Source organism: Hippichthys cyanospilos, chromosome 7, assembly GCF_059441005.1.
Source record: "Hippichthys cyanospilos isolate Australia breed blue-spotted pipefish chromosome 7, RoL_Hcya_1.0, whole genome shotgun sequence".
In the NCBI taxonomy this organism is placed as follows: domain Eukaryota; kingdom Metazoa; phylum Chordata; class Actinopteri; order Syngnathiformes; family Syngnathidae; genus Hippichthys; species Hippichthys cyanospilos.
In genome coordinates this window covers 14,452,500-14,480,095 of record NC_142375.1, presented here as the reverse complement: position 1 = coordinate 14,480,095, position 27,596 = coordinate 14,452,500, and the positions used below count along the sequence as shown (strand labels likewise).

Sequence of the window (27,596 nt, the reverse complement as noted above, 5' to 3'; positions counted from 1 at the left end):
CATAAGTGATACACAGGTACGCACGCGTGACAGAAATCACTCATGCGTAACATTGTATGCTTCAATGCGCCCAATTTCGTACTTACCTATTTTCATCCATGACGACCCAACCTGAACTGAACGAATGTTTTGTTTTTCGTGGCTCCAAGATGTGCCATGGCTTGAAGCACACTTCAATGTGGTGCAAGATTTACTGCAAATATCCCCAGCTAATTTACAGTCACCCTGTATTTGACAATTATGGAAAGAACATGTGACTGTAGCGCAAGATATTGCTAATGTAAGCACTGGATTGAAAGGAGGTGTCCCAGGGTGATGACCTAAGTGGTGGAGTAAGTGCTTATCGGTTGTTCTGCTCCCAAAGACATCTCAAAGAAAGCTAGGTCATTTTGTGGAAGCAGCATGCTTGTGGCCAAAAAGTACAAGTGTTCTGTTTCCTTCCCGTCTGACGAAAAGAGTTTGGAACAGCTCACGCACGACGCTAACAAGCTGCTCATACCTGTAAACCCCAGGGTGTACTGAATCTTATCAGAGTTGTAATTTGCCCTTACATATCTGGATATAATTTTACACAGAATTTTTAGTGTGTGTGCAATAAAAGACAAAACATGGCATACAGAACGTTAACAATTTATTATTATTCTAATTCCAAAGCATTATTGTCTTGACAGTGATCTTTGTTATATAACTAAACTTAACAGCACGGTAAGAACAGGTTGCAAAAATACACAGAAATCTTCGTTGGTAAAAAAAAAAAAGTCTTTGAATGAATAGTTTCACGCGATTTTTTTTCTCCATGGTTTAGAAGATGCTCGCCGAGACTTACTGCACAACTTATGCTTTCGTCATCATGAACAGAGGAAAAAGTCAAGTTCGCCACACGTCACAGGCGTTACTCCTGTGAGTAACCCACAAAAAAAAAATATGTGCACCCCTGCCCGTAGATAACAATTATACTGCATGTCATAAATATGACAGTTTTTTTTTTTTTTGTCCTCATAAGCTCATTTCTGAGCCTTTGGCGACTGGTATTATCTGCTTTTCCGATTACTTTTGAACTCGGTAGCATCAGTGGACTTCTGAGCAGGAAAATGGAAAGACTGAACACCTCAATGTTGCATAACAAACTAACCAGAGGAGAGAGAAGGTGGGCTTTAGCATGCTGTATGCCTTCAACTTTCCAAGAACTGGGGGAGGATTTTCCTGCAGCATGTGTAGGAGAACTCTCCCTTATGACTTTTATTTCAGGTAGAGTTACACTGAAAATAAGGGTCCACTTCATTAGTTGAATATGTGAATCTTGTCTCAAGTCCCAAGTACATCTTTACATTGGTCTGTTGATTAATGAAGAGTTATAGCGTAGTCTGTCATTATGACACGTGAAATGTCATTTTCTTGACTCCACTATGCTATTGCATAGTGCTCCTTGCATAGGGCTCCTTGCCACCTCTTATCACTTCTCTGCACTTTTGTTACGCTGTCTTTATTTTTCTTCCTTATATCAAACAAGTATCTGGTCCAGACACTTGACAGTGGCTCATTTGGTGTAGCTTTAGTTTGATGTGTTTTTGACTTTCTCAACTAAACTTGCGTGTGCCTTGTTTCTTAAAGGGACAATGTGTACGATTTAGACTTATACTTAAATTAAATGATTGTGAATTTCAAAAACTTGCAAATAAATGTGTTCTTAATGATCAACAGTATATTATAAATATAATCGTAGGTCTAGATATCATCAAATTATATTAGTTAATTGATGTCTTTTGTAAGGCATTTTGTAACATTGCATGGATATTGTTCAGAATAATTAATATCAAAATTGTAGTAGGTACAAATAGCTTTCTGTGTGTTATTTTATGATTGTTCAGTGGTTGCAATAAACCAGACTAGGGTCTTTAGAGATCACACGCTGTCCTCCCTTTCTGCTACTGTTTCTGTGGTCAGATATCCCACTGCTTTGTGTGTGTGTATGCCTGTGCATGCACAAGCCTGCATGTGCCTGGTAGACCATTCAGCATGACTTATACGCAAATCACATCCTCCTAACTGTGAGGTTGTTTCCAGTTTCAGTGTGGGAAAAGACAGACCAAGGCATGCCATATTTTTGATTTTTGTTTTTGTTTATCCCTCCTCAAAATGGCAATCATCACGACTGTGATTTACATTTTCCCAATCACAATTATTCACAAGGACTATCAAACTAGGGCAGGGGTGTCCAAACCTGGTCCTTGAGCCACTGTCTTGCATGTTTCCCCGATGCACCTGATTCAAATGATCAGGATGGTTATGAGCTTGCTTGATGAGCTGATCATCTGTCATAATCCAACAGAGAAGGCCTTGCTGGCTCTGATGGTCCACCACTGTTGTAATGCTATTCCCCGTTCCCGTATGATGAAACAGACACATGGGCACACACTCACTCCATCAGATTTTATATTAAACTTGGAATGGTGAAGGTTTGAGACACTATCTTTAAAAAATGCGTTCTTATCAGAAAGCCCAGAACAATTTCGGGTCTACTTTTGGGCATGGTCACATCTGTTCTTTCTATGCTGTGAGGATGTTATCGCTGTCAAATTTCCTTGGTGCAAATGATCTTCTGCCCTGTGCTTCTTCCTTCCTTCTCCCAGACAGTCTGCGTTCCACAGATTTGTGTCCCAAGATAGACGCTGCACTCCCTTCTTCACATTCCATCTGATTTTACTGTAGATTTTTCCCAGAGATTAAAAAAAAAAAAAATCTATTGGTAGCCATCTCATTATCCTGGTTAGCGTAATAACTAAGGTTTGCTTAAGAAAGATTACTGACTCCAGAGTGTTGTCATGTCCGCAGGGATAACAGGAGACTGTTGGCCTCTAAAGGAATGACATAATTGGAATCCTGAGCATGTACTGGGCTGGAGAAACAAATCTAGTAAATGCAATCAGGCCTAACTCTTGTTAATGTTGGCACATTCTTCCAACATTTCAATTACATGATTCTCCTTTTGTTTTGTTTTTTGCAGGTGTAAGCTTAAGCAAGCTAGTCACATACCTTCTGTTCTTCCCATGTTGCTAGTATGTATTCTGTATGTTATAGCAGACGAACAAGCCCGCCAGGCAGGCGTGGGGAAGGGAGGAGGAAGTGTTTTGTTTAGTTGTCGAACAATGCTGTGAATGAGATGGCACAGTGCTGTGACTAGTAACAGGGTGAAGGTGAAGGACGTTTGCCTTCATTATTCACCGGTGACTCATCAGAGTTTGCAACACGTCAAGACTTGTTCAGTTTTATAAGCAAAATTTCATATCAAATATGGAGTTTCCAGCAGAATCTCCGAAGTGGATTTGTAGAGTTTCGTGTAATACAAAGTTTAGTTTCGAGATGTCAAAATTAATCAATGAATCGACAACTACTGTAATCGATTGACAAATTAATCAACAACTTTTCTACTGAATAACTGTTCCTGCAATTATTCTTAGCTCCTCATAAAAGCGGGCTGGGTGTTTTTTACTGTTAATCAAAGGAAGAAATTTTAAACATCTGCCTTTACTTTTGGAAACAATGACCAAAACGGTAATTACTATTGTGTAGGTTTTTTTCTTAATTACCAAGTAATGCCAAATAAACAATCAAATAAATACATAAACAAATAAACAACAAAACTTTAGTCAATGAATGTTTTTTTCTTATAATTTCAAGCAAAGTAAAATTTGATCTGCTTATTTGATTAATCGATGGAATAAGCAATCACATGGATGATTTTTAAAATATTTGATAATGCCATTTGTTGGTTTCGACTTTTAACTGTATTTCATTTGGATACAATTTTCAATTTCATGATTTGGGGCATTAGCTACTGATTGGAATCCTATATGCCCATGTTATGTCACCTTAATAATCTCCATTGTTAATAGTTGAAAAAAAACAAGTGCTTACATAGGGCATTTGGAAAGTTTAATTCAAGCATCTCTTTAGCTGTGCTAGATGGGGGGAAAAACAGTTTTATGCAGATTCGACAGGGTTATGAAGATGTATTCTTCATTATGTTTTTAAAGCGTTTCTTTACAATTTCCCCACTTGGATAAATTTTGGGCATAACTTATTTTCACGGGGGGCCCCACAAACTGTATAAGAAGCACTCTTGAGTCAGTGCATCTTGCGGGCCTCTCTTTGTCTTCTGGAAAAGATGATTTTTCAAGATCAGCTTCTCATTTTTCCCACTACCACCAAACTCTTTTGGGACGGATCTAGTTAGCAGTCAAACTTGACCCAGAAGTGCATGTGTACATTTTACCATTTGGTTCGGTTATATTTAATTGCGCTCTACCAGATTGTGTTACACATTCTGGGATGAAGAAATGATTGGATAGTTTTTGGAAAAGCAGCATTACTATGTTGACGCGGGGATGCTGAGGTTGTTTACAGCCAACCATAAAAACCAGACCACATTTGTCATTCAGCACAAACGATCTCTAAATACACCCTTGGCATTTTATTTCATAACATTATTGTCCGTCATTCTTGCCAGCTCCACGACTAAAGAGATAAACACAATATTTTTGGCCAAGCATTAGACCCAACCAGCTACTAATTTCTGATGCAGTACGTGTCAGCACGCCATGTCCTTGTTGTGCTGCCAGGGAAATAATTGAGCAAATGGACCTCAAAATGGCTGTATTTCTTCATGTAGTTGGCTTTGTATGAACACGCAATTGTCTACTGCAGTTAGTGACCTCAAAGTCTTTGTCTCGAACAGAGCTGCTAGTGACATGGTCTAATAAATGTTACCACAGTTCAAGAGAGGCTCCATGCATCCTGGTGGTTCGGTAAAGCATACAATATAAAAACATACAATGTTCTAGACCTGAATATGTAACATAACCAGTCTAATAACATTCTTTTCCTTCTTTCCTTTTTCAATGACACCTTCTTTTCTTTTATGCAATACTCTGCCATTACATGTGGAAAGCCACTATTGATAATTACTTATCAATCAATGGCCAGCTTCCAAACTGAGCCCCCCGTTGGGTGTTAAGCTCTTTGAAGGTTATCCACAGCCCCCTTTATCGAATAATTGTCATGACTTAGAGCTGATATCGCAAATGCTGACATTAGAAACTCCCCTGAGAAAACAAGTGGAAATCCCTTGACGCCATCCCTCATTTTTTCTGTTGACGAACTCTCACCTTTTGACCAAAGCAAATGCTAACCTTCAGTCTGACCTTTGGATTCAGTCAGACGGAGACGTTGCAACCCTCCCACCACACCAACGGCTGCCCTTTGTTGTCAGAGGCACCCTGCACGTTTTCCAACAAATAAGAGCCAAGGTTTCTGTGGTATACAATGGTTATGAGCATTCTTAATCAGGCGTCAATTTGCTATGCCCTACTACTTGTTCAGTTTAATCATTGAAAGTGCAAAAGTGATTAAATATTTTCTTCAAAAGCATATCCGTTTTCTGGATTGAATACGAGTTTATGTTGTAGCGCAATAGGGAGAGGATGTAGTAAAAGCATATGTCCATGCATAGCAAATGCTAATGTTGTTCATTTCTGTTTGACCTTTCAAGAGATAGTAATCATCTCATTTAGTAATCAATCAATCAAAGCACCAAAGGTGTAGCTGTTCTAATTTCTCAGCTTTTAGTTTCTAAACTTCTTTCATAGATAAATAGACACAAAATAGCTTTCATTCTAGTGTCTGTGGTTTGAGTGGTGTAGACCTGCCATGGAAAATCACAAAGGAATAAAAATCAATTTTAGTTGCTAAAAATTTTAACATAAGAGCAGATAAACAAGAAAATTAAGTATGATTGGATTGGCTTTTACCAAACTATTGCCATAACTACCAGTAGCTGTTATCTGGTGGGTAGTTATATAAACAACTTTGAGGACTCGGGTGATGGTCCACGGGCAGAGATTTGGTTTCATCCACCCCAGGGCTGGATGGTCATTAACACTGTGCCAGTTGACCTATCTTTACTGACAGAATTTGAATGTCTCTGGTCCTCTGCCAGTCCCCGACTTGTCCATGGCTTGCTCACACGGCAGCAATTAAACATAGCACAAAGGTTTTTCCTGTACTCAAATCAAACAATTTTAACATACATTTATTTAGTCTCTGAAAAAGTCTAACTGAAAACACACACGCCTCTCCATACAATGTATTATTCTTTTATACTTTCCTCTGTAGAATACTCTTGGATATTGTGGGGCTGGTTGTCCCAAAATCCACTGGCTGGGTGGCTTACCCCTTCACATATTGAACTGTCTTTGGGCAAGCTACAGAACGAGGTCACATATTATTACTAATTGAACAAATGTAATTTTGACCATGCATTTATGTGTTAAGATGACTACGGTATTGTCAATTGAGTAAAACCAGAAAGTACGACAATAAATGTGATTATAAAAGTTCTTTCCATTTGAGCTTGTGCTGATGGAAGTCCAACCCTCCTTCTTTTTTTTTCTTTTACTCTTCCATTCAACTTCTGCTGAATAGGTAGTAACACAAAAAGCCTACAGAGGTGGAAAGCTTTCCTGTTCTACGTATGAAAAATCCATCAGTTCATTCATAATGCCGACCAATGTCTTAATGGCCTTACCTGGCACATAGCATTTAGGGCATACTCAATAACCGTTGACTAGCTTTTAGGCTGGAGTTAAGCTTTCACACAAGTAAATACACACTACATTTCCACCAAGACAGTAATGAACCTCTTTATAAAAGCATAAAGTGGGGATACTATGGCAAGTGGTTTCCGCTTGGCCGTGCCTCTAAATGCAAGCAAACACTTTTTTTTCTAAAGAAATCTTGTCAGTATGTGCCAGCATGCACAGTTGTTGAGCAAATGATGATGACGATAGGACAACTCTCTCTATATGAATTTGCAGTGGAGTTGTTGAAGCAGTGGACAGTTTAATCTCATAATCTTCATTAGCCTTGTGTAGGGCTGCCCAAATAATCAAATTTAAATCACGATCACAATATTGGCAGTCACCATTAATTCAGCTGATCCTCAGCAATTTTTCACATTTAAAAACCCGTACATGTCAAATCAAGCACTTTTAGTCATCCTACCACCAGGGGGCAAACCCAAGGTTAAGACTTCACTAAGTTTAAGAAATAGCAAGAGAGCAAATCCTGCAAGACCCCTTGTTTTAAAATCTGGTTAGCAAAAATTGGAATAAATTGGTTTTGAAATGACCAAAAATGACATTTTGACTGCTAAGTCCATTCTCACTTCAATTGATTTTGCAACTTTTGTACAGTTTTATTTCTTGCAAAGAAATGTTGTTGTATGTGAGGCCTGTGCTTGGTTATAAGTTGGCTTAATTTTTTTCACTGGTTTGCACTTAGCAAGTAAATTACCTGTGTTACCTGAATAATTGTGATTTCACTATTGACCAAAATAATCATGATTATTATTTTGGACATAATCATGCAGCCCTAGCCTTGTGTAGTGTTGCAAACTAAATGTCTGTCTTCTGTACACGCACTTCAACTAAATATACTTTTTTTTTCATTTATTCTTCTTTTGAATCTCTATTTGATCTCTCAAAAACAGTTTTAGTTCTGCCATCTACTGTTGCACCAAGTACGGATATCAATACAGAATAAAAATGTTGGTGCCTTTATTTGAAAAATAAAAATACATAGGCTCAATTCAGATAAGCAAAAAGGTCTCCAAAAGGGCCTGGATCACTAGTCGTCTAATGTTTATATGTAAGGTTAGACACGGTGTAATGTACATTTTTGCTACGTATCATCTTGTAAAATCTGTCATTTTGAAAACCTAACTTTGTGAAGACGTAGAAGACTGTGGATTTAAGACTGTGATTTAAGAGGCTGGCTGTAATTGGTGAAATGAAGTCACCTGTCTTAAGAAATTTCAATGGGTTGGTGAGAGAACCCACGCGGACTTGGGGAGAACATGGAAACTTCACACAGGAAGGCCAGGGCAAGGTGGATTTAAACTTGGGTTCCTAAACTGTTAGGCGGACGTGCTAACCACTGCGCCAGACCATAATTATGGAAATTAACATCATGAATCATTCTTGGAGTGACCCCCCCCCCCCCCCAAAAAAAAAAAAATAGAATTACATTTGAATTACATTTGAAAAACTAGCAATTAAATATATAACGTATAGTCCAGTCAGGGGGAGCCAATGAGCAGACGGATGAAAGAGCCACATGTGGCAGTCAAGCCACAGGTTGAAGACTACTAAGCCGGTGTTACAGTTGGGCACAAAGTGATATGGTTTCCTTTGTGTATCTATACTTCATCAATCCATCCATTTTCTATAGCCGCTTATAGCCATTTGTTTAACATCTTGGTTTCCCTTTTTCTTCTTTTCCAGTCCTGTGTGCAAAAAACCTGGCAAAGAAAGACTTCTTCCGTAAGTAAAACCCATTTTGATGTGTTGCTATTTTTGACCCACACATCCCTTGTGTATTTGAGTGTTTTTTGTCAGTGGAGGCAAGAAGACTGTATAGTCTCTTTCTAAATTAGGCACCTTTGAATCAAAAATATTTTTTTAATATGAAAGACGATATTTTTTTCAATCCGTACCTCCTGACAAATGTCTTTTGTTTTTTTTAGGTAACTAGCACAAAAAAAAAAAAATCACTCAACAGCAGTCGGCATTAAATTGAAAAGATGGCATTAAAAAACAAAAAGAAGGGGGGGGGGGAGCAATTTTAACATGTTCTGTAATTGTAATTTGTGGTTGTGCCAACTTTTTGAATTGGAACTGTCCTTTGCCATTTAGCCAGCCTGCAGCTTCTCCTTTAAGTGGGTTAATTTCCCCTTTTCTTGCCCAAACACACTATTTGAAGAGGAAGCCCATATAAAGCAAACAAACAGGTTTGCCCTTGTATCGAATTTGTACCGAGCTGTTAACCATTAAGCCTTAGGAAATGACAAGTGGCTTTAAGTCTTACACTGTCATAAATGGATCCCTGATCAGATTTCTTCTCAAATGTCACATGGTGAAAAGACCCGATTTGTGTCATTGTAAATGTAAGTATTTTGCTGCCTATGGTTCCGGCCTTTCCGGGATTCACTTAGGACTTTTCGCTGGCAATAGATTGCCATGTTGTTATTTGCTTAATTGGATCAAGATTAACGGTTGGTATTTTAGCTTCCAAGTCACTTAGTTTAACCCGTCTCCCTATTGCTGTCGGACCAAAAATATAGAACTTACATGCAGTTGTTCTTGTAAGAATCGCATATTGTATACTTAAAAAAAAAATGCAACGTTTATTAGTGCAAATGTTTCAACATGTTCTCCTTTTCAAATCACCCAAAAAGCCAGAAAAACATGCATATTCTGTGACAGCAACTCTCCACAGTGACAGGCACATATTTTTACAGCTACCCGTTGTGGGATTTATGACTGAATATTGGCGTGGATAAGCAACTGAAGGTAAATCCCGATTGAAGATAGATTAAAACATTATACCGTGACAATTGGTTGAGATTAGGGTTAAGATTTAGCAAAGGACAGTCTCCAATGGTTGGTCTTAGGGTTAAGCTTTGGTTAAGGACAGTCTCCACTGTCATTTTTTACATGGCTGGTTCAGGGTTTATTTACATCTACATTATGATTGTTAGGTTATTTTACATGCACAAAATTACTATTTGCTTATCTGAACAGGAGTACAGTCTCAAATGTTCTAGTTTAAAACTGTCCATTTTTTTCATTTGCTAAACATACTCGCTCCTCTGCCTCATCTGTTATTTGTGCTCACCCACCAGGGTTACCTGATCCCTTTGCCAAAGTGGTGGTGGATGGGTCTGGACAGTGCCACTCTACAGATACTGTGAGAAATACATTGGACCCAAAATGGAATCAACATTATGATCTGTAAGTTGACCGAGTGCTTTCTAAGGATGCAGTAAGCTTACTATTTTATTTATGTTCTTGACTTGTTCTTGACTTTTTAACATCTGAAATCGATGGCGTACAAGTCAGTGACAAAAACGGGACACTAAATTTGCAATGTCGTAATGAACGAAGGCATCTACAATAATTGTGGCACTACCTTAATTCCGCGGCCAAAAGATGAACTGTATTTGCGGGTGCTGTCTATCTTAATACATGTGATAGCATGCATGCACGCCCGCATATGTTTTTATAAAAGGCAGCAAGAGCAAAACTGGGTTTGGTTGTATTTTATTAAAGTATTTTTAATCAATTCACATCCACAAATCCATCAAAGTCCTCAACCTCTCTATCCGATATGAACAACTGAGCAAGTTCCCCATCTAACACGTCAGATTCCCTCTCATCAATGTCGGGGTTAGTCTCTTTGCCCTGCGGCTCCAGCCCTCTTGATTAGCCTTAATGATGACTCTTGCTGGAAACTTTTCTTTGGGCAGAGTCCTTTTAACAATCACCATAGTTGGCAGTTTTTGTCCATTTGCATGGCAACCAAGCACAACAGTAAAAGCCAATTTCTTGTGGCCTTTTGTGCATATTGCCATCGTGCTGGTCCCTTTCTTTTCTACAGTGTAGCTCACTGGGATGTCTAACCATGGACTTTTTGGTATTGAACTCGCTCGCTGCTGCTCGATTCCCATTATGCTCCACGTAGCTGATAGCTTGCAGTCTAAACTGCTTTGTAAGCGTGTCTCTTTGTAGGTGCCTTTTTCAAAGGTTTTACTCTTTACCCAAACCGATATTTTGCCCAACACACACATCAACACTATACAGTACAGTATACTAAGGGTGACAAACGTTTTTGCCCTAAGGTCGAGCTCTCCACGAGCCAAGCTCTCGTTTTCTATTTTGTCAGAAGTGCTACGATGCTACGATACATATGAGACATTACACAGCCTGTCAAGTCACGGTATGATAGTCAAAGCCAAACTTTTGTGAAGAAGTCAGCCAATCCTCCAAAATAAACTGTACTTATGACACAAGTAACAAATGACACCAATGGCATTACTGCACTTTTATTTTGAAGTTATTTTCCAGAGGCTTGGTCATGACAAGACTCAACCAACTTGATAATCTTTGGTTACTACTGTGAGCAGCCTCCATTGTGAGCAACACAGTGCTTGTCTAAATTCTATCACATTCACAGTGTTGCTTGGAAATAAAGTTCAAGCTGTCAGTTTAGGGCACTAAAATACAACTATCAAGCGACAATTGACATTTTTTTTTCTTTTGGATTGACACTTTTTTGGGGAGCTGGATTGACGTTCTTTTTTGGGTTGAGGTGTTTTTTTTTTTTTTTTTTTTTGCATGCCATGCCTCCTCTTTCACACCCACCCTGCCCCCTTTAGCATCCAGTCCTCCGTCATGTCCTCATTTTTTTCAAATAGGCGCCTTGTGGGCAAGTCAGTCAAGGGAGCCCTCATCGATGTGAACAACAATTACAGATTTTGATACTCAGTGCACACATACAACTCACTGCATCATTAGACGCCTTGTCGATTTTGGCGATAATTTAAGACTTTTAAATGCGCCTTATGGACAAGGATCTCCTTTATGAATTGAATTTTCTCTTTCAGTTTTTGAAATCCAGATGATCCGGAATAATGCATGTACGCTGATGGGACTATTGGCTTAGTGGGTTTCCAATGTGCAACACCCCCATAGCCAACCTCCAGCGTCAGGAGTGTCGCTGTTGTTCTGCAAGCAGCTAAATCCTCTCATGTGTGTCTGGGTGTAAAGTCACTTCTACACCCAGAAAAACTCCAGACTGTTTTTGTGTATAATTACCGTATATGTATAATGAGAGTTACTCAATAAACAAACAAACAATATCAGGAGGGGGAAAAAAAGTTTGCTTCATCCCAGTAGCAGTCCAGACCCAAGTCCAGGGGAAAAAACAGTCAGATGGTTAACCTGTAACATGAATGAATGCTTTAAAAGACTATGGTATGTAGTATGATTTGATTTGTTGTTTATTTCAGCGATAAATCAGTTTGGGCAGTTGTACAAATGTTGCGCTTTTAAAATTTAGGGGTCTTTTTTTAGTTCAAATTATAGTAGTATAGCAAAATGGAGAGTAGCCGCACATAATCAAAATCCCAGTACAATACTTGTACATGACCAGTTAGATAAAAAAATGATGAGATGTAGATTAATATTGGTAAACAATAAAAACAGTCATCTGCTTACTGTTTTGATTTACCAATCATTTAGATTTTTATGTCAAGTTTACCTTGTTTTGGGGTTATAGTTTCAACAATTCGTCAAATTGTAGATAGCTCTGTTTGCAGTAGAAAAAGCAGGATTTAAGTAGTCACAACCAATTTTCCCCTTTTAGCGGTACTTTGCTTTCAATGACATAAGTAAAAAAAAAAAAAAAGGTCCCAAGTAGTGCAAACCTACTTTTTTATTAGTCACACACCCCTTTTCTTTTGCCACGGCCAATTCTTTGCAAAAAAATATTAATTTACTCACCTGGATAAGCAAATAACCTGTCATCCACTTGTCATAAAAAAGTGCAAAATTTGCAGTGAGGTCATAGTGTGTGACACAGCAGTGAGGAAGTCTGCCAAGCCCTGCCATCGCCTCCTTGTCTGAATCACAAACCACACTGGTTGTAATTACAGTTTTAATATGACCATTTCGAAATGCTGAAATTTAGTTGTCATAATAAACATTTTGACATTTTGAAGCGGTTTTCATAGCGGAACACCTTACCCCACCAGATGGTCAAATTGCACAGCTGACATGCCATTCTTTGTTTGTGGATCAAACCATTTGTTATTGTGTATTTGAGTGTGAATTCTGGGAAGAGATCTAATCATGATAGAATCATGAAGCACATCATCTGCATTTCCTCTAACACTGACTAGACTGGCTTTCCATGTACTCAGTCAGCATAACCAGTTTCATACATTTTACTTGAAAATATCTTGTCTTTTTGCACAGCCTGTAAATCTACACCACAAACCCAACATTTGTTGTCATGCTTAAGCAAAATTAAATATTTTGTTGTTGTTAGGTTTTTTGCGTTGAGTACAAGAATGCCTAGGTGCCAAAGCAATGTTTTGGCTTTTGCCGTGTATAGTAATTCATTTTAATTTCTGACCTAAGTATACAATATGATTTTTGTTTGTTTTCTTCCAGATATATTGGAAAGGCAGATTCCATCACGATCAGTGTTTGGAACCATAAGAAGATACACAAAAAGCAGGGAGCTGGTTTTCTTGGTTGCGTCCGCCTTCTCTCAAATGCCATCAATAGACTTAAAGACACCGGCTGTAAGTTTTTATTTGATTTCGTAAAATTGACTCCACATTTTCTATATATTTTACCACACTGGGTTATTGAGATGAAATAATGCATTAATTAAACAGTTTGGGTCATTTGTTTCATTTTCTGTAAGTTTGCTTGAGATTGTCAGAAGAAACAATTATACAATTTTGATGAAACTATGACATGCCCACCCTCCATCACCCAGGTTATCATTATCGTTTTTTTTTTCAAGACTGTTACATTTTCAGTTGAACCAGTTAAAAAGTTGATGATTGATGTTGAAATCTTTATTTTGGGTATGAAGTTCTCCTGTTTATCTTTAAGATTTATGTGTACCCCCAGAGGTGGTCACATGAGGTTTGTTGTTTCCAGGTGTTCCTGGTGAATCATCATTTTTCATAATGACCCATTGTTTACGTTACATATGGCAAAATAGCTCGTTAGTGGTCACTTTACCCATAAAGTGAAACAATCTTTTGGGGTGGCGGGAATGTAAAGAGTGGGCCTTTATACTTTGACACGGATGGCGTCTTCCACACCACTTTCAAACAAGCAACCTTGTTTGTTTCTAATGAAAACCTGCTCACTAAACTTACTACAATTTATTGCCTAAACAACACTACTGAGCTTACTTCTCAGGATTGTGTTGTTGTGACGATCAAGCTTTTGTCTGAGGGTGTTGCTGGATTTTAAGTCCATTGGAATGCTATGGTTAACAAATGTTTTACTTTCTCTTACAAATCAGTCCCAGTAGAGACAACCACATTGTCACATCCTGTTTTTAGCCTTTGGATTGAGCGCAGTTGCCTTTCTCATAGGGTATCTGACAAACTGTTAGAATACGCAAAGACAGTTAAAGGCTCACTGATGTGTACAGTATGTCTGGCTCTTTCTGTCCTCCATTGTCTGTGGTTGGGATTTTCTCTACTACAGTATGTCTTTAAAGGTTTCTGATCACCCCCAGCTTGTGTTGTAGTGGATAGTGAGAGTCAAAAGGTTTTCTGTCGCCCTCAATATTGAGGCTGTACATACCCAATTTACATTTATGAGCACAACTGCAGGTAAATGAGGAACAGGAACGCAGTCTTTGAACTAAACATATTAAAGTCGAAATGCAAGCGTCGACTAACTAACAAAATTATTCTTGATTAATTTTTCTTAACAGGCAAAAGTCAATGATCTACTTATCATATGCAACTTTATATAATTATATACAGTATTTTGTTTTTCTTGTCTCAAGCCCATCTTATGGGAGCCAAACATGTTCATCATAATTATAGTTAGATTTAGTTTTATCAACGTAAACTGTATTTTCACTTGTTTTCTTTTTATTTAGCATTTTTGTCTTTTATTTCACTAACTGTTTTTTCCCAAGTTTAGTGTTATTTGTTTTCGTTAACTATAATATCTTACCATTGTACCTCACTAACAAGAGCATGTAAACTGGAAATGAAGCAGGACAACTGTTTGCAGAATTGGGATATTAAATGAAATTACTGTAATTATGTGCCCTTTCAAGGTTAACGTTTCAGGCTTTCCTGAAATAATGTAGTAATGGAAGTTCAAGCCTCTTTACGTTAACTCCAAAAACTTCATGTCATTTTTGTTTAAATAATTGTTATCTCCCAAAGATAGAGCAGTTTCAGTCTTGCCACAAAACGGTCTATCCAGGGCCAAAGCATGCATTTTACATTTGCACACACTTTTCTGAAACAGACACGATTCTCTTGTCCGGCTCCAGACTGGCCACGTTATTGTATAGCCAACCTTCTAGACACTATACTTAATCAGAGCCACAAGGAAGCATGAGCAATTTGAAGACACCAATTTGCACATAAATCCTTTGTCCTTGTCCAGTGTAAAGCAGATGCCAACCACACTCATTCTGTGGTCTGACCAAGATGCAAACATACATAGACACAACACATAAAAAAAGCACACACAGACACACATTACTGTAATCCCCATGATTCCTAGAGGGTTTATTCCTAGCCATAGCTCACTTGGCATCCAATCCAAACACAAAGTTGGACAAAACGGTTTCATTTTTTACACAAACAGAGCTTCCAAACCCCAAATGGGATTGTCCTGGATTTCTAGAAATCTGTCTGGCAGCATATTGAGCTGCACTTCCTGTTGCGTTATGGGTGCAAACCTCAACATCCTCTGCCTCACTTCAATTCACACAAATGCCCATCGCTAGGTTTTCAAACTTTGGCTGTGTTGCCACTTTAATTCATTGATTGATTGATTTTCTTTTTCTTAAATCATGTTGCATACAGTGAAGAAATTCAGAAGGGAACAACTAATGGACAGTTATAAAAACATAGCCACACCTTCGTGGAAGTTTGCATTTGTAGCTACACGCAGTGCGCTTTTGCACATTTTTCATTGCCTTTAGAAGCTAAATGGTGTGGTGAGTGCTCGTGGTTTAGAACTATAAATGTACTGTCTCAATGGTGGCCCCTTATTTAGGAAGAACATGTATGTTTAGTCTAGACGGGTATAAGGAACAGAAGCTCAGATACTTTTTGGAACAAGCTGTAAAGTTATTTAGGCTGTCCATTGCTCATATTACCGGTACATACAAGCTTTATTATGCATGTAAACGGAAGGTAAAAGAAAGCAATATACTTATGTTCAGTTCCCATTAGGACTGATTCTTGAGTCATTGAGAAAATACAAGACTTCCAAAAAAATTGTGTTTCATTTTGAGAGTAATCCTCATGTACCTTTAGCAATGTTTTTATCCCCCCAAATTACTTTTTATGTGGCATTCAATCTCTCCAGCAAGGAATTACATTTGTATTTAGTATGTATGATTTTCCTTTCTGTTGCATTGTAATTTTGGCTGAAACTTTACTTGTACCCATTACAAAATTAAAAAAAAAATGCAACACTGGGATAGCTTCTGAATTAATGGTATATTTTTGCCTCTCACAGATCAGAGACTTGACCTCAATAAGCTTGGCCCCAACGACAATGATACAGTCAGAGGACAGATAGTTGGTAAAGAGACACTCTTGCAACACATCTGTATTCTTATTTGTTCATCCTGACATTATCATATGTTAGCTTCATTGGTATTATATGTGAACCTGTTATATACCATTGACATGAGTATGTGGCATCTTCTTTGTCTTGTGTAGTAAGTCTTCAGTCAAGAGACCGCATAGGCACCGGAGGGCCAGTGGTGGATTGCAGTCGCCTTTTTGACAACGACTTACCTGATGGGTCTGTATTATGACTTGTGCAAAGGCAGAATGCTTTGCTTTATTGCTATTTAGAAATATACAACATGGTAAGGCATTGTTATTTGCCTGGTTTCTAATGACATGTATTTTCCCCTTTCGGTATTGTTTTTTTTTTTTTTCCCTCCTTATATGACCATTTTTACTTTTGGAAATGTTTTCCACCTTATGCTCATTGTGTCCTAATGGTATCAGAAATGGTCTCATTGTGCATTCTCTTGACTTCTTGGGGGAAAAAAAGAAAAAAAAACTTTCCAGTTTCTATTTTCCAATTCCAGCTCCTCACAGATTTTTTTTTTCTTAGATTTTGTCATGCCTTACTTAAGGCAAAGTAATGTAGTACATTTTTCTTAATATTTTACAATGCGGCATAAAATGAGTCTTTTTTTTAATTTGCTTGTAAAACAGATGGGAAGAGAGAAGAACAGCCTCAGGAAGAATACAGTACCTGAACCACATCACACGCACCACACAATGGGAGAGACCTACCAGGTACACACATTGCTTCTATACTGTACATTCATCTTTGAATCACATGGGGTGAAAACAAAATGATAATATAGTCTTTTACATACGTTAACTAATTAACCCCGTGAAGTAATAGTGTTGAATACTGCAATATTAATACGTGTTATGACCACAGGCATTCTTTGTCATGCTGATGTATAAGCAATAGAAGTCTATATTTGATTGACTTACAATGACCCCCTTACATTGTCGGTAATAGAGAACTTCCTTTAACTGCACCCCGCCCTATTCCAGCTCACACATGAACACGAGTAAGTTTGCTAGCAAACCAGCCAGTTGAAAAGCAAGGTTTTACTTGGCCCATCTTCCTGTTGGAACGACTGCCGCCTTCCTACTTGACCAATATCAGTGAGCCGTCAAGGAGTAAGCAAACAATGTAGCTACTTCAACTGCATTTTGTACACAGTTCTAATGGACACCGTAAAGCAAACCATTTTTTCACGAACAGATTGTTGTTTTGGTAAGTGTGAAAGCTTTGGTCGAAAAGGAGGCAGTGTTTGTGAGAAGGGTGGAGGAAGAGGAAATGGAAGGAGGAAAGAGAAAGGAGGAGGTGGGTTGACAGACATGGGGTCCGAGCTTTTCGATAACCAAGGCGTCAGTTACTGTGGATAGCCAGACAGTGGTCAGACTTGTTACACACGCAAGTGTCAGTCAGCCAGCCAGTCTGTGTTTGTGTTTGCTTATCAGATATCTGCTGTCGACATCCTGCTCTTAAGTAGCTCACAAACATGCTCAAAATTCAGTGGTAAGGACCTTCCGTTCAGTTCTAATATGGCTTAATTTTTTTTTACTATTATTAAATTCACATCGCCATTTGAGGGATGATGATACCATAATCACACACTTCATATGTGTTTGTCTAGACACCAGCACATGATGTCTTCACTCTTAGCACACATTGGCACACCTTTGGCCCATCTTCGGCCCAACTTTGAAAATAAGCACACATCATCATATACTTATCAAAACCTGTTTTTGACCTGTGCACTATATCTATCTTCAGAGCAGAATATTGGTTTGTGTAAGGATTACTTGATTTTTGTAAGTCACATGTAGAAGTTGAGGTTGAAAATAAGTGTGAAATCAGAAGTGAAATTAAAAAAACAGTAATGTTGTTTAGTGCTTGGCGATAATATTGATATATTGCAAAGTGACACATTACAAGTATTGCAGTGCGATTTTCAGTTTCCAATATATCCGTTATCGGTTTTGAAATGATATATATATATATACAGTCGGCCCCCGGCTTACGAGCACCCTGATTTACGAACAATTCGCCTTATGAGCGTGGATCAGGGAGATTTTTGTCCTCCGCTTACGAACAAACCTCTCGCCTTACGATCAATTCGACATGCCGGCCATTGAGTATGTAGAACTGTTCTCGTATAATTGCGTCAATAAAATCAACAGTAGCGACATCATTAATCATCAGTAGATACTTGTGGCAGATACGTGAACGCTATTGGTCTTACAACGTCACACTGACTGTCTCACTCACGGTGTCTAAATATATTACCATTTAAGTGTAGTGTTTGTACAGCTAAAGGGAAAAACAGCTGACATGAAATTAAATGTGCCGATTGCAGGACAAAGAATTGTCATTGGTTTAAATGTGTGTTTTTTTTAAATTAATTGTCAATACATTCCAACCGTTTAAAAAAAAAAAGTGTGAATAATTATCAGTCAGTCACGGAGATGCGAATATGCTATTGGTCGATTAAGGTCACCCGGTCTCACTCACGGAGATGCTATTGGCCGGCGTCACACGTCAATCACAGAAATGCTGATATGCTATTGGCCGAACGCCTTTATCTAGCTTGAAGGGACAGGATGGAAGGAAGCAGAGAAAATTAGTGAAAAACGGAATGTTGTGAAGACTTTGCAAACTTTATCTGTTAGACATAGCTTCTAAAATTACTAGCAGCGGTAAAGAAAGAAATAAGAGGATGATGTTTTAGTATCTGCGTGATTTGCACCCTGACTGAAAGAGTTACTGTAACACTGTAAGACCAATAGCATATTTATCGCCGTGTTAACCTTGAGCGTTGGACTCTGCCCCCTTTGCTTACACCCAGCTCAAGTCTCGTCGTTTCAAAGGTAAAAGCAATTTATCCAATGTATTTATTATAAAATGCAAGTGTGCAGTAGATTATGTCACTCAATTTTAATATATGTATACAGTGTGTCGTTTTTACCTAAGACTTCTGCGCGCGATGCACGCATTCACGAATTAACATGGGTTTGGATTGCCCGCTATACGAGCAATTCGAGACACGAGCGTAGCCGCTGAACGGATTAAGTTCGTAACCCGGGGGCCCACTGTATATATATATATATTTTTTTTTTTTTATCAATCCGCTCCGGAGTGGCTTTTGTATAATGATTTTTGTCATATTATGAATCATGTTTTATATGTAAATCATTCGAAGCGCTTCAAAAACACCACATCAAATGTTACAATACATTACCTTTTGAGTGAGGTGATGTTCCAAAGTGGCAACAGAGAAGGAGAACAAACATCAGAAAAAGAAAACTTTGATACAAGATAGCTTTTTCTTCGTTTCTGCTGTTGTAGTCATCTCGGGCTTCCACACTATGTTCAAGTCATCTGTTGTAAGCTCCTGTATGTGTAAACTTGAAAAAAAAAAATATGGACATGCTTCTTTTTTTTAAATGTTTAATGTATGCTCGTAGATGTCAATGATGTGTGGCTTCTGAAAAAGAATACCAAATTTTTTCCCTTTTTTTTTTTTTTTTAAACAAACATTATCCACTATATTGCAATACACCTTTGCTGTATCGCAATATATTGTAATACACTTTTAAGACACAATACCCAGCACTAATGTAGTTGGTTCCTTCTAGGCCAGCTTCAGAGTACTCCAGCCCATCCGGGCGTCCTTTGAGTTGTGTGGTGGATGAGAACACACCAGTGATGACACCCATTAACGGGGCAGAGGCCAGTGGCCCACCAGGAGAACATCGACTCCAAGAGAGACGAGTGCGATCCCAGCGACACCGCAACTACATGAGTCGAACACACCTGCACACTCCTCCCGACCTTCCCGAGGGTTATGGTGAGAAAACAGCCGAGGCACATACACACAGCCTAACCCTACTAACTCCACCAAAATCCAATTCAAACCTATACTCTAAAAGCAAGGCCTGGCCCCCTAGACGAGGTCTGAACTTGTGGGGTCCATCAAAATGGTCTCCACAAAGACTGTTAAACCTGGATTTGGTCCCCACCATGTTACAAAAACCAAGTACACACACACACACACACACACACACACACACACACACACACAATTTTGGCTTGACTGTGTCTCGAGTATTTTTTAAATAGTCTGGAATTGTCTACCCCATTCAAGAAAAAAACTATTATTATTATTAACATACATTAACATTATTATAAACATTATTTTATTATATATATATATATATATATATATATATATATATATATATATATATATAGCACCTTGTTTCAGCTGTCATTTTTTAATTGCTTATTATAAAAAGATCGAAGCGATTGTGGCATGCACACTACTGTGTATTCCTAATCCTCTCTTTTCAGTTAAGTGTTTCTGCAGCCTCACCGCAATGTATTCATTCCACAGTGTTTCACAGTTTGAAATAGGCAGTCGTGATGGTTCGTAATTATTAATCCAGGGGGAAATGACACAGCACTCTCCGTTAGCATCTGAATAGTTTGTTTGAGAGGGATCCTAAAAAGCCAAATACCATAAAATGCTCTTAAAGTCTGTTAAAATAAATTATTCCTCAGATGCAGGGTAGCACCGTTGGATGTATGCCCCCCTTTGAAATGTCCTGCTGTGTGTGACGCTGGCTTAACTTGGACAAAGTGAGTCACTGATGCTCAGGAGCTCGTCGGTGTGGTTTCCTTTCAAACTGAACCCTCTGAACTACAGAGGCTGAAAAATGATACAACAGAGGTTTTACAAGCCATTAGAAAGTTGCACATAGAGCCTCCACTCCGTTAGGTTTCCCCTTTGCATCCTAAACTCACTTGTTTGTTTATGGTGATGTTTCATCCTAGTGGTTTCAGCATGAATATCACCCTACTACTACGCATTTCACCGCATATGGTGATTATTAGTGGTTTATGATCATCCAAACAGAAATGCCATACCTCTGTTACAAAAAAGGGCAACAAAATGCACAAGTAACACCAAGCAAGTTGTTAAATGTCCCTATCATGTTGAAGTAGGCCTCAAAACGAATTATTTGACACATCTGAATAAAAAGACTTGGGTCAACCGTGATTCCGACAGATTACCCATATCATTAACTATAAACAGACCTCTCCCTCTCCAGGGTACGCCAACTGACTCATACTTTCTTCGAACAGGGCCAGACGATGGCAGTATTTGATTCATCCCCTCTCTCAATGCGATATAATGTCCATTCATTTTTCTCTTTTAGAGCAAAGAACGACTCAACAGGGCCAGGTCTACTTCCTGCACACACAGACTGGAGTCAGCACCTGGCATGACCCTCGCGTTCCCAGGTGTCCATCATGTTTATATTTATTCTTTGTTCTTATCTCATTCCTTGTTATTGATTGTATAAAGTTACAGTGAAAATTCTTCGGTTGGGAGACTATATAGTTGGATAACTAAACACACCACCTGCAAGAAAATCTGGACTCACAATTCCACAAGCCTTCCAACTTGCTCTTTTGGATTGCTTACTACATTTCTTAGCGTTTCTCTCTGCAGCTGTAGCTCATAGATGACGCTCATGTTAAAAGACCAAACTCATAGATACCACTGCTAAAATGACCTAGTATGCCGAAGGGTGCAGCGAAGCAGCTGCTCTGTGTCTGACTAATTTCGTGTGCCTTATTACACGAACATAGCATGTACCAAGTAGGACTCATCCTAGTGTGTACATACTGTACACACGTACACATTAGAATGAGTCCTACTTGGTTTCACCCCACATATGGCCCAATGGTGTCTTCATAACGGTCGGTGTACAGGAGAGGAGAATTAAGAAATTTGAGCAAGTTGTTTGCCCGTGAAATAATAAGTCTGTTGAAAGTCATAGTGATGTGATCTTAATTGAGTAAAAGTTGAAAAGGTCCTGTATAATGAATACTGTTACGCCCAATGTAAGTGTTAATGCCAACTCAGATGGCGCTGATGTTTTTTTTTTTTTTTTTACGTAACTTGCTTGAACCACCCCGCATTTAGTGGCTCAAACACAACACCAATAAACATTTCATTTGTTTCACTGCTGCTAATGGTTTCTTATGGTTATCCAGAGACTTGAGTAACGTGAACTGCGAGGAGCTTGGCCCCCTTCCGCCAGGCTGGGAAATTAGAAACACTGCTACCGGCCGCGTCTACTTTGTGGACCACAACAATCGAACAACCCAGTTCACAGACCCGAGACTGTCTGCTAACCTGCATCGGGTTCTCAAGTAAGTGAGCAGTCGTTAGCCCTACTTAGGCCTGAGGCAGGAAAATGCAATGCCTTCCCTCTTTACTCCTTTCATACACGTACAGATCTTAGTATTATACTTGATGTCGTCCCATCTCACTGTTCCTTATTTTATCGTTTTCCCCACTTGCTTATGTGGTTTATTCCTCTGTTCTGTCATTCACTTTCTCTTTTACTGACTAAATTCCCTTTCTCTTTTTCCCTCTACGTTCTTCACTCCTGTTTTCTTCCAGCAGCCCCAGTCCAAATGGATCCCGTGTGGTCACAGACAGCCAAAACACTAACCACAGGTAACACATACGCGCACACACTGAACTATGCACAGCCTACATAATTGCATCCAGACAGCACACACATGCACTACATATACGTCACGGAGGTACCTGAAGATTATTGTCATGAACATCTGCTGGTGACAGATGTTTATATCTAGACACACCTCCACATACACATATGTATTCTTAGATACTTTGACTTGTTTCTTATTTCTATCATGAAGGGTGTCCATTTTGCAAAGAACTGCCCAAATGTGCAGGAAGTTGTCATTTGAATAAGAGCAACATAGACTAGCAAATTATTTGTTTTTATTATTTTGAATCTCTTGCAGTAATCACAGAGAGTAGCATGAAGGATGTGTTTGGGACTTCAGCATTTGGTCAAATGTGCGTGTGTGTGTGTGTGTGTGTGTGTGTGTGTGTGTGTGTGTGTGTGTGTGTGTGTGTGTGTGTGTGTGTGTGTGCGTAAACCGTCTCTGGATCTAAGTCAGGGCTCAGTTCTGTTCTTCAGGCTGCATCATTAGCTGCTTCTCTTGATTCTATTTGGGTTAGCTCAAACAGAGGTCAGACAAAGTGCAGAAAGAACAAATTAACTGAGCTACTTTCTAATGGAGCCACTCACAGTTTGTACTGATCAGTCAAAATAAAATGGTTAAAAAATGGTCTCTCCATCAGAATTCTCAGCACCAGCTGTCAAAGAAAGTATGAAATAAACTCACCTGGAACACACTTTAACCAATTGAATGGTTTTTACCATTAAGATTAAAAATGAATGTTCCCAGTGTCAAAGATGCATAACCTGGTGACTTGTGATTTGCTTGCTTTTCCTGCGGTGCATTGATTTGTTGTCATCAGTGAGCACTGTGAAATGTCTTAAGATGTCTAATGCCTTTAGAATTTTTACCTGCCATTTAGCCCTGAAAAATGGTTGGTTTACTTGTTGGGAGTTCAGGCTTGTTTAACAGAAGTAGCAGGCAGATGAGTAAAGTGAGGCACATGCCTTAGAAACAAACTATAATTGTTCCTACATGTACATTTTATCTGAGCATTGGCAGTTTTGTGGATGCCAGACTCTTATAATCTGCAAAGGGCTTTGAGAGGGTTTTTATAGTTTCATCTATTATTATCATCACCCCCTCCCACCCCATCAGCTCTTGTCCTCAATCTCACTGCTGCTCCCCACCCTACGTGCTGCTCCAAAAACGGTTAAAGTTTTAAGCCTAGCCATTGGCTCACTGTCAGGACATCTGTCTTTATCGTGCAAATTTGGGGACATTTCACCCAACACCGGGATACATCTTTCACACGTACACTTCGTGACCCAGCTAAAATGTTGCAGCACTTTGACCCAGTTACCTTGGAAGATGTTTGATGAAGGCATATGACAGAAACAATTAGTGCATGCTGCTTTGTACTGATGCACTTGGTGGTGGTGGAAAAAAAACATACTTTTTTTTTCTACCACAAGTAGCCATGGAAAGAGGTTTCAGGAAGAAAAGATTTATATAACAATTTTGCCTCAAATAATGCTTGAATGAAATATGTAGGCTTGTGTGTGTCAACTTCATCAAGCAACAAATATGCAGACATCTGTATAATTTTATGTTGCTGCCAGAAATTAGGCTGTTTTATGGACTGATTTTCATGTAGGGCAATTTTCCTGTGATTTTTTTTTTTGAGCCTTAGGTTTTTACTGTTATAGCTTCTTTACATTTGTAAATGTTCTCATCCTCCGTGTGCAGGAGCATTTGTTTCCGTGTACAAGAATAGAACATAGGATAGAAGTGATGCAAAGTGTGTCTGCTGTTGACACTTCAGTGTTTCTGGTCTTGACATGGACCCGTTTCAAACATATTTCTGACAGTGGGTATGGCGTCTGTCTTAAGTTGTTGAGGGCTGTCGTTGTTAGACACTTGTCAGACAGTCAGACATAGCCACATTATTGTGGTCTCCCACACTGTCTCACATAGTTTGCATCCTCCCATGGACCAGCACATAGTGTTCAGCTGAGTTGTTGCGTCATTGTTTGCTGCAGTATTTTTAGTTGCTACTCGATTCAGATTTAGTAAATGCAAGTATTTCTCTGACAAAATATGTACATTCTTGTTTAATTTATGAATATTTGCTGATTTTAGGTAAATGGTAGGTAAATGGGAACTGTATTTGTTACTAATCATAAGTTATGTATCTTTCTGAAAAAGTGTTATTGAATATCTTTAACAAGAAGCATTAAGTCAAATTTGCTATATGCGGAAACTATTTTAAAATGTCATATAGCCCCTATGTGCCATCACCATACACCCGTTTTAGAGCCACTGCGCTTCACAATGGTATGGTGCTTGCCATAAACATCTTAATATATAGATGGTAAAGTCACCATAGCATAGCTAGCATGTTCTTTTGTTATTAATTCTTAAGGCCTGAAAATGTGACATGGCAGAAATGGTACAATAAATGATTGCATGTGCAACTTTTTGCAGTCAGCTCCCATGATGATTTGGACCAGTTCTGCCTTATAAAGCAATATCAACTGCTGATACTCTCAACAGATTAATTTTTAAAGGCCCCTTTGGCTGTCTTTGCTGGGTGGGGTGGTGGCGAGCACTGCAACCTCTCAATACTTCTTACTACACAACCACATGCCATGGTCAAAGTCGTCACTAAGTGTCTCACAAAAGTTCCGGGGCTGGTATCTCAAAATAGATATTCCAAACCGATGATCAACCAGCTCTTCAACAAAGAGATCCTATAGTGTTTGTGTCAATCCAGTGAGCGAGAAGAAAGGGTTAATGTGACAAGATAACTTGTGGTTGCTTTACCACGACGGTGCTCCTGCTCAACATACACTGAATGGAGGACCATTTAGGGACCTCCATTTTGAAGACACAATTTCATCATGATTGCTCTGAAGATAGAGCTGTTGATGATCTCAGAAGAATCCTTCCACAAGTGCATGTATGCATGGCTAAGACAGACTGGGAAAGAGTTTTAGTCCCCAAGGAATTACATACCAGGAAAAATTCTTTAATTTTCATTTAAAATACACTATACTATCCTGGAACCTATTTGACACAACTCATTTTATGCACAGGTATCGAACGACAATCTGATTTAATCCTAACTCTGCAAATTCAGGCTCTTCAAGTGAATGTTTGCTGAATTTATATTGTCTCCCAGTCAGCATATTTCAACCATGCTGTCACAGTAAAGAGCCTGATGGATTTTCAAATTTGCTACACTGGTGTTTTCTGTCTTTCTTTTCTCTCTCTCTCTCTCTCTCTCTCTCTCTCTCTCTCTCTCTCTCTCTCTCTCTCTCTCTCTCTCTTTTGTAAAACCAGAGACCGTTAAGTATCTCAAAATGTATTTTTAATTATAATGTGCTATCCAAAGAGAAGTGAGTTGACTTTCGCCTCTATTATATGGTTCGTGAGCCTTCTAGTCAAAGCAGCACATTCCATTTTGTTTAAAGGCCATTTTGTTGTCTTTTTTTTTTAAAGGGTTTCAGAACTACGCCACTGTAGTCTTATTCTGTCTTTGACATGCTAGAAGCCCCAGTGTGCCAGAAAAATAAATAACAGTGGACTTGATTATACAGGGAAAGACCCATGAAACACTGCACCCGTTTAGTTTGGAACGTCCACTAGGCCTTTCTTAAGCCACTGAACCAGAGTGCTCAAGTGTGCAAGAGGTGTTGGAATAAGTGGTTGCTTATATACGGCTACCTTAGAAGGTTTCCCTTTCCTGGAAGTGTCAATGCAGACCTCATGGTAAGAAGCCTTTTGTTTGATCAGCCTCCCACCCCCATCTCCCGGTAAATGACAGAAGCTTCTTGTGAAGAAGCTCTTTGCTGACTCAACTTCTCCTCACTGGAGAATGTGGGCTGTTGTCCTGTTGAAGGGTTAGATGGATTATGTTTTTATGAGGGCCACCCAGGCATCCCACCACCAATACCAGAGAGATGGCTAGAGGGCGTCTCGGCTTCTGCACTGACCATACAAAGATGACATCCAGGCAGAGTGGTAAATTCACAACCTCATTGGTAACATTGAAAGAAGTGTCTGTGACAAAGACAAAATTGATGTTCACACAAATGTTTTGCCCTTCTCAACATTACGTCACGCTTGTGGTTGATTCACGGAAGTTCCACTTGTGGTTGCTGGTGGGCAGGGACACCTTGGTCATCCATTATTTTGTGCAACAGACAGGAAAAGGATAGACAGTGAAAAAGAGGTACACAGCTGGAGTATTATTTAGGTCTGGTTTAGCATGATTGCTTACCTTACCTTATTGTGCTGATGGTGTACAGCAGGGGTGTCAAACTCGTTCTTTTCGAAGGCCACGTTGCAGTTACAGTCAGAGGCTGGGGTGACTGTGATAAAATATATTTTGGGTGTATTTGTCACACTTTCAACAAGTTTTGAAATCAGAAAGAGGGTGAGGGCAAAAAGCGCTTGCTTTTTCCCCCAAACAATTTCAAAGTGACTTACAAATGTGATATTTTGACGGGAAACTTGTATTGGAATGATAGATAGATAGATAGATAGATAGATAGATAGATAGATAGATAGATAGATAGATAGATAGATAGATAGATAGATAGATAGATAGATAGATAGATAGATAGATAGATAGATAGATAGATAGATAGATAGATAGATAGATAGATAGATAGATAGATAGATAGATAGATAGATAGATAGATAGATAGATAGATAGATAGATAGATAGATAGATAGATAGATAGATAGATAGATAGATAGATAGATAGATAGATAGATAGATAGATAGATAGATAGATAGATAGATAGATAGATAGATAGATAGATAGATAGATAGATAGATAGATAGATAGATAGATAGATAGATAGATA

At 38.8% G+C, this 27,596-nt stretch overlaps 1 protein-coding gene across 2 annotated transcripts in view; it reads left to right on the top strand.

Moving 5' to 3' along the window:
* The window catches only part of LOC148421193 (E3 ubiquitin-protein ligase SMURF2-like), a 45,657-nt gene that overhangs the window by 6,134 nt on the left and 11,927 nt on the right, over window positions 1-27,596 (top strand). The window contains exons 2-11 of one of the 2 annotated variants that reach the window (XM_088419667.1): window positions 8,340-8,378; window positions 9,740-9,848; window positions 13,071-13,204; window positions 16,143-16,208; window positions 16,349-16,433; window positions 16,859-16,942; window positions 19,844-20,055; window positions 21,428-21,512; window positions 22,272-22,430; window positions 22,687-22,740. In XM_088419667.1, the coding sequence (XP_088275793.1) occupies window positions 8,340-8,378; window positions 9,740-9,848; window positions 13,071-13,204; window positions 16,143-16,208; window positions 16,349-16,433; window positions 16,859-16,942; window positions 19,844-20,055; window positions 21,428-21,512; window positions 22,272-22,430; window positions 22,687-22,740 (1,027 nt within the window). Of the gene's footprint in view, window positions 1-8,339; window positions 8,379-9,739; window positions 9,849-13,070; window positions 13,205-16,142; window positions 16,209-16,348; window positions 16,434-16,858; window positions 16,943-19,843; window positions 20,056-21,427; window positions 21,513-22,271; window positions 22,431-22,683; window positions 22,741-27,596 lie in introns of both variants that reach the window. The other variant, XM_088419666.1, reaches the window with a different exon arrangement.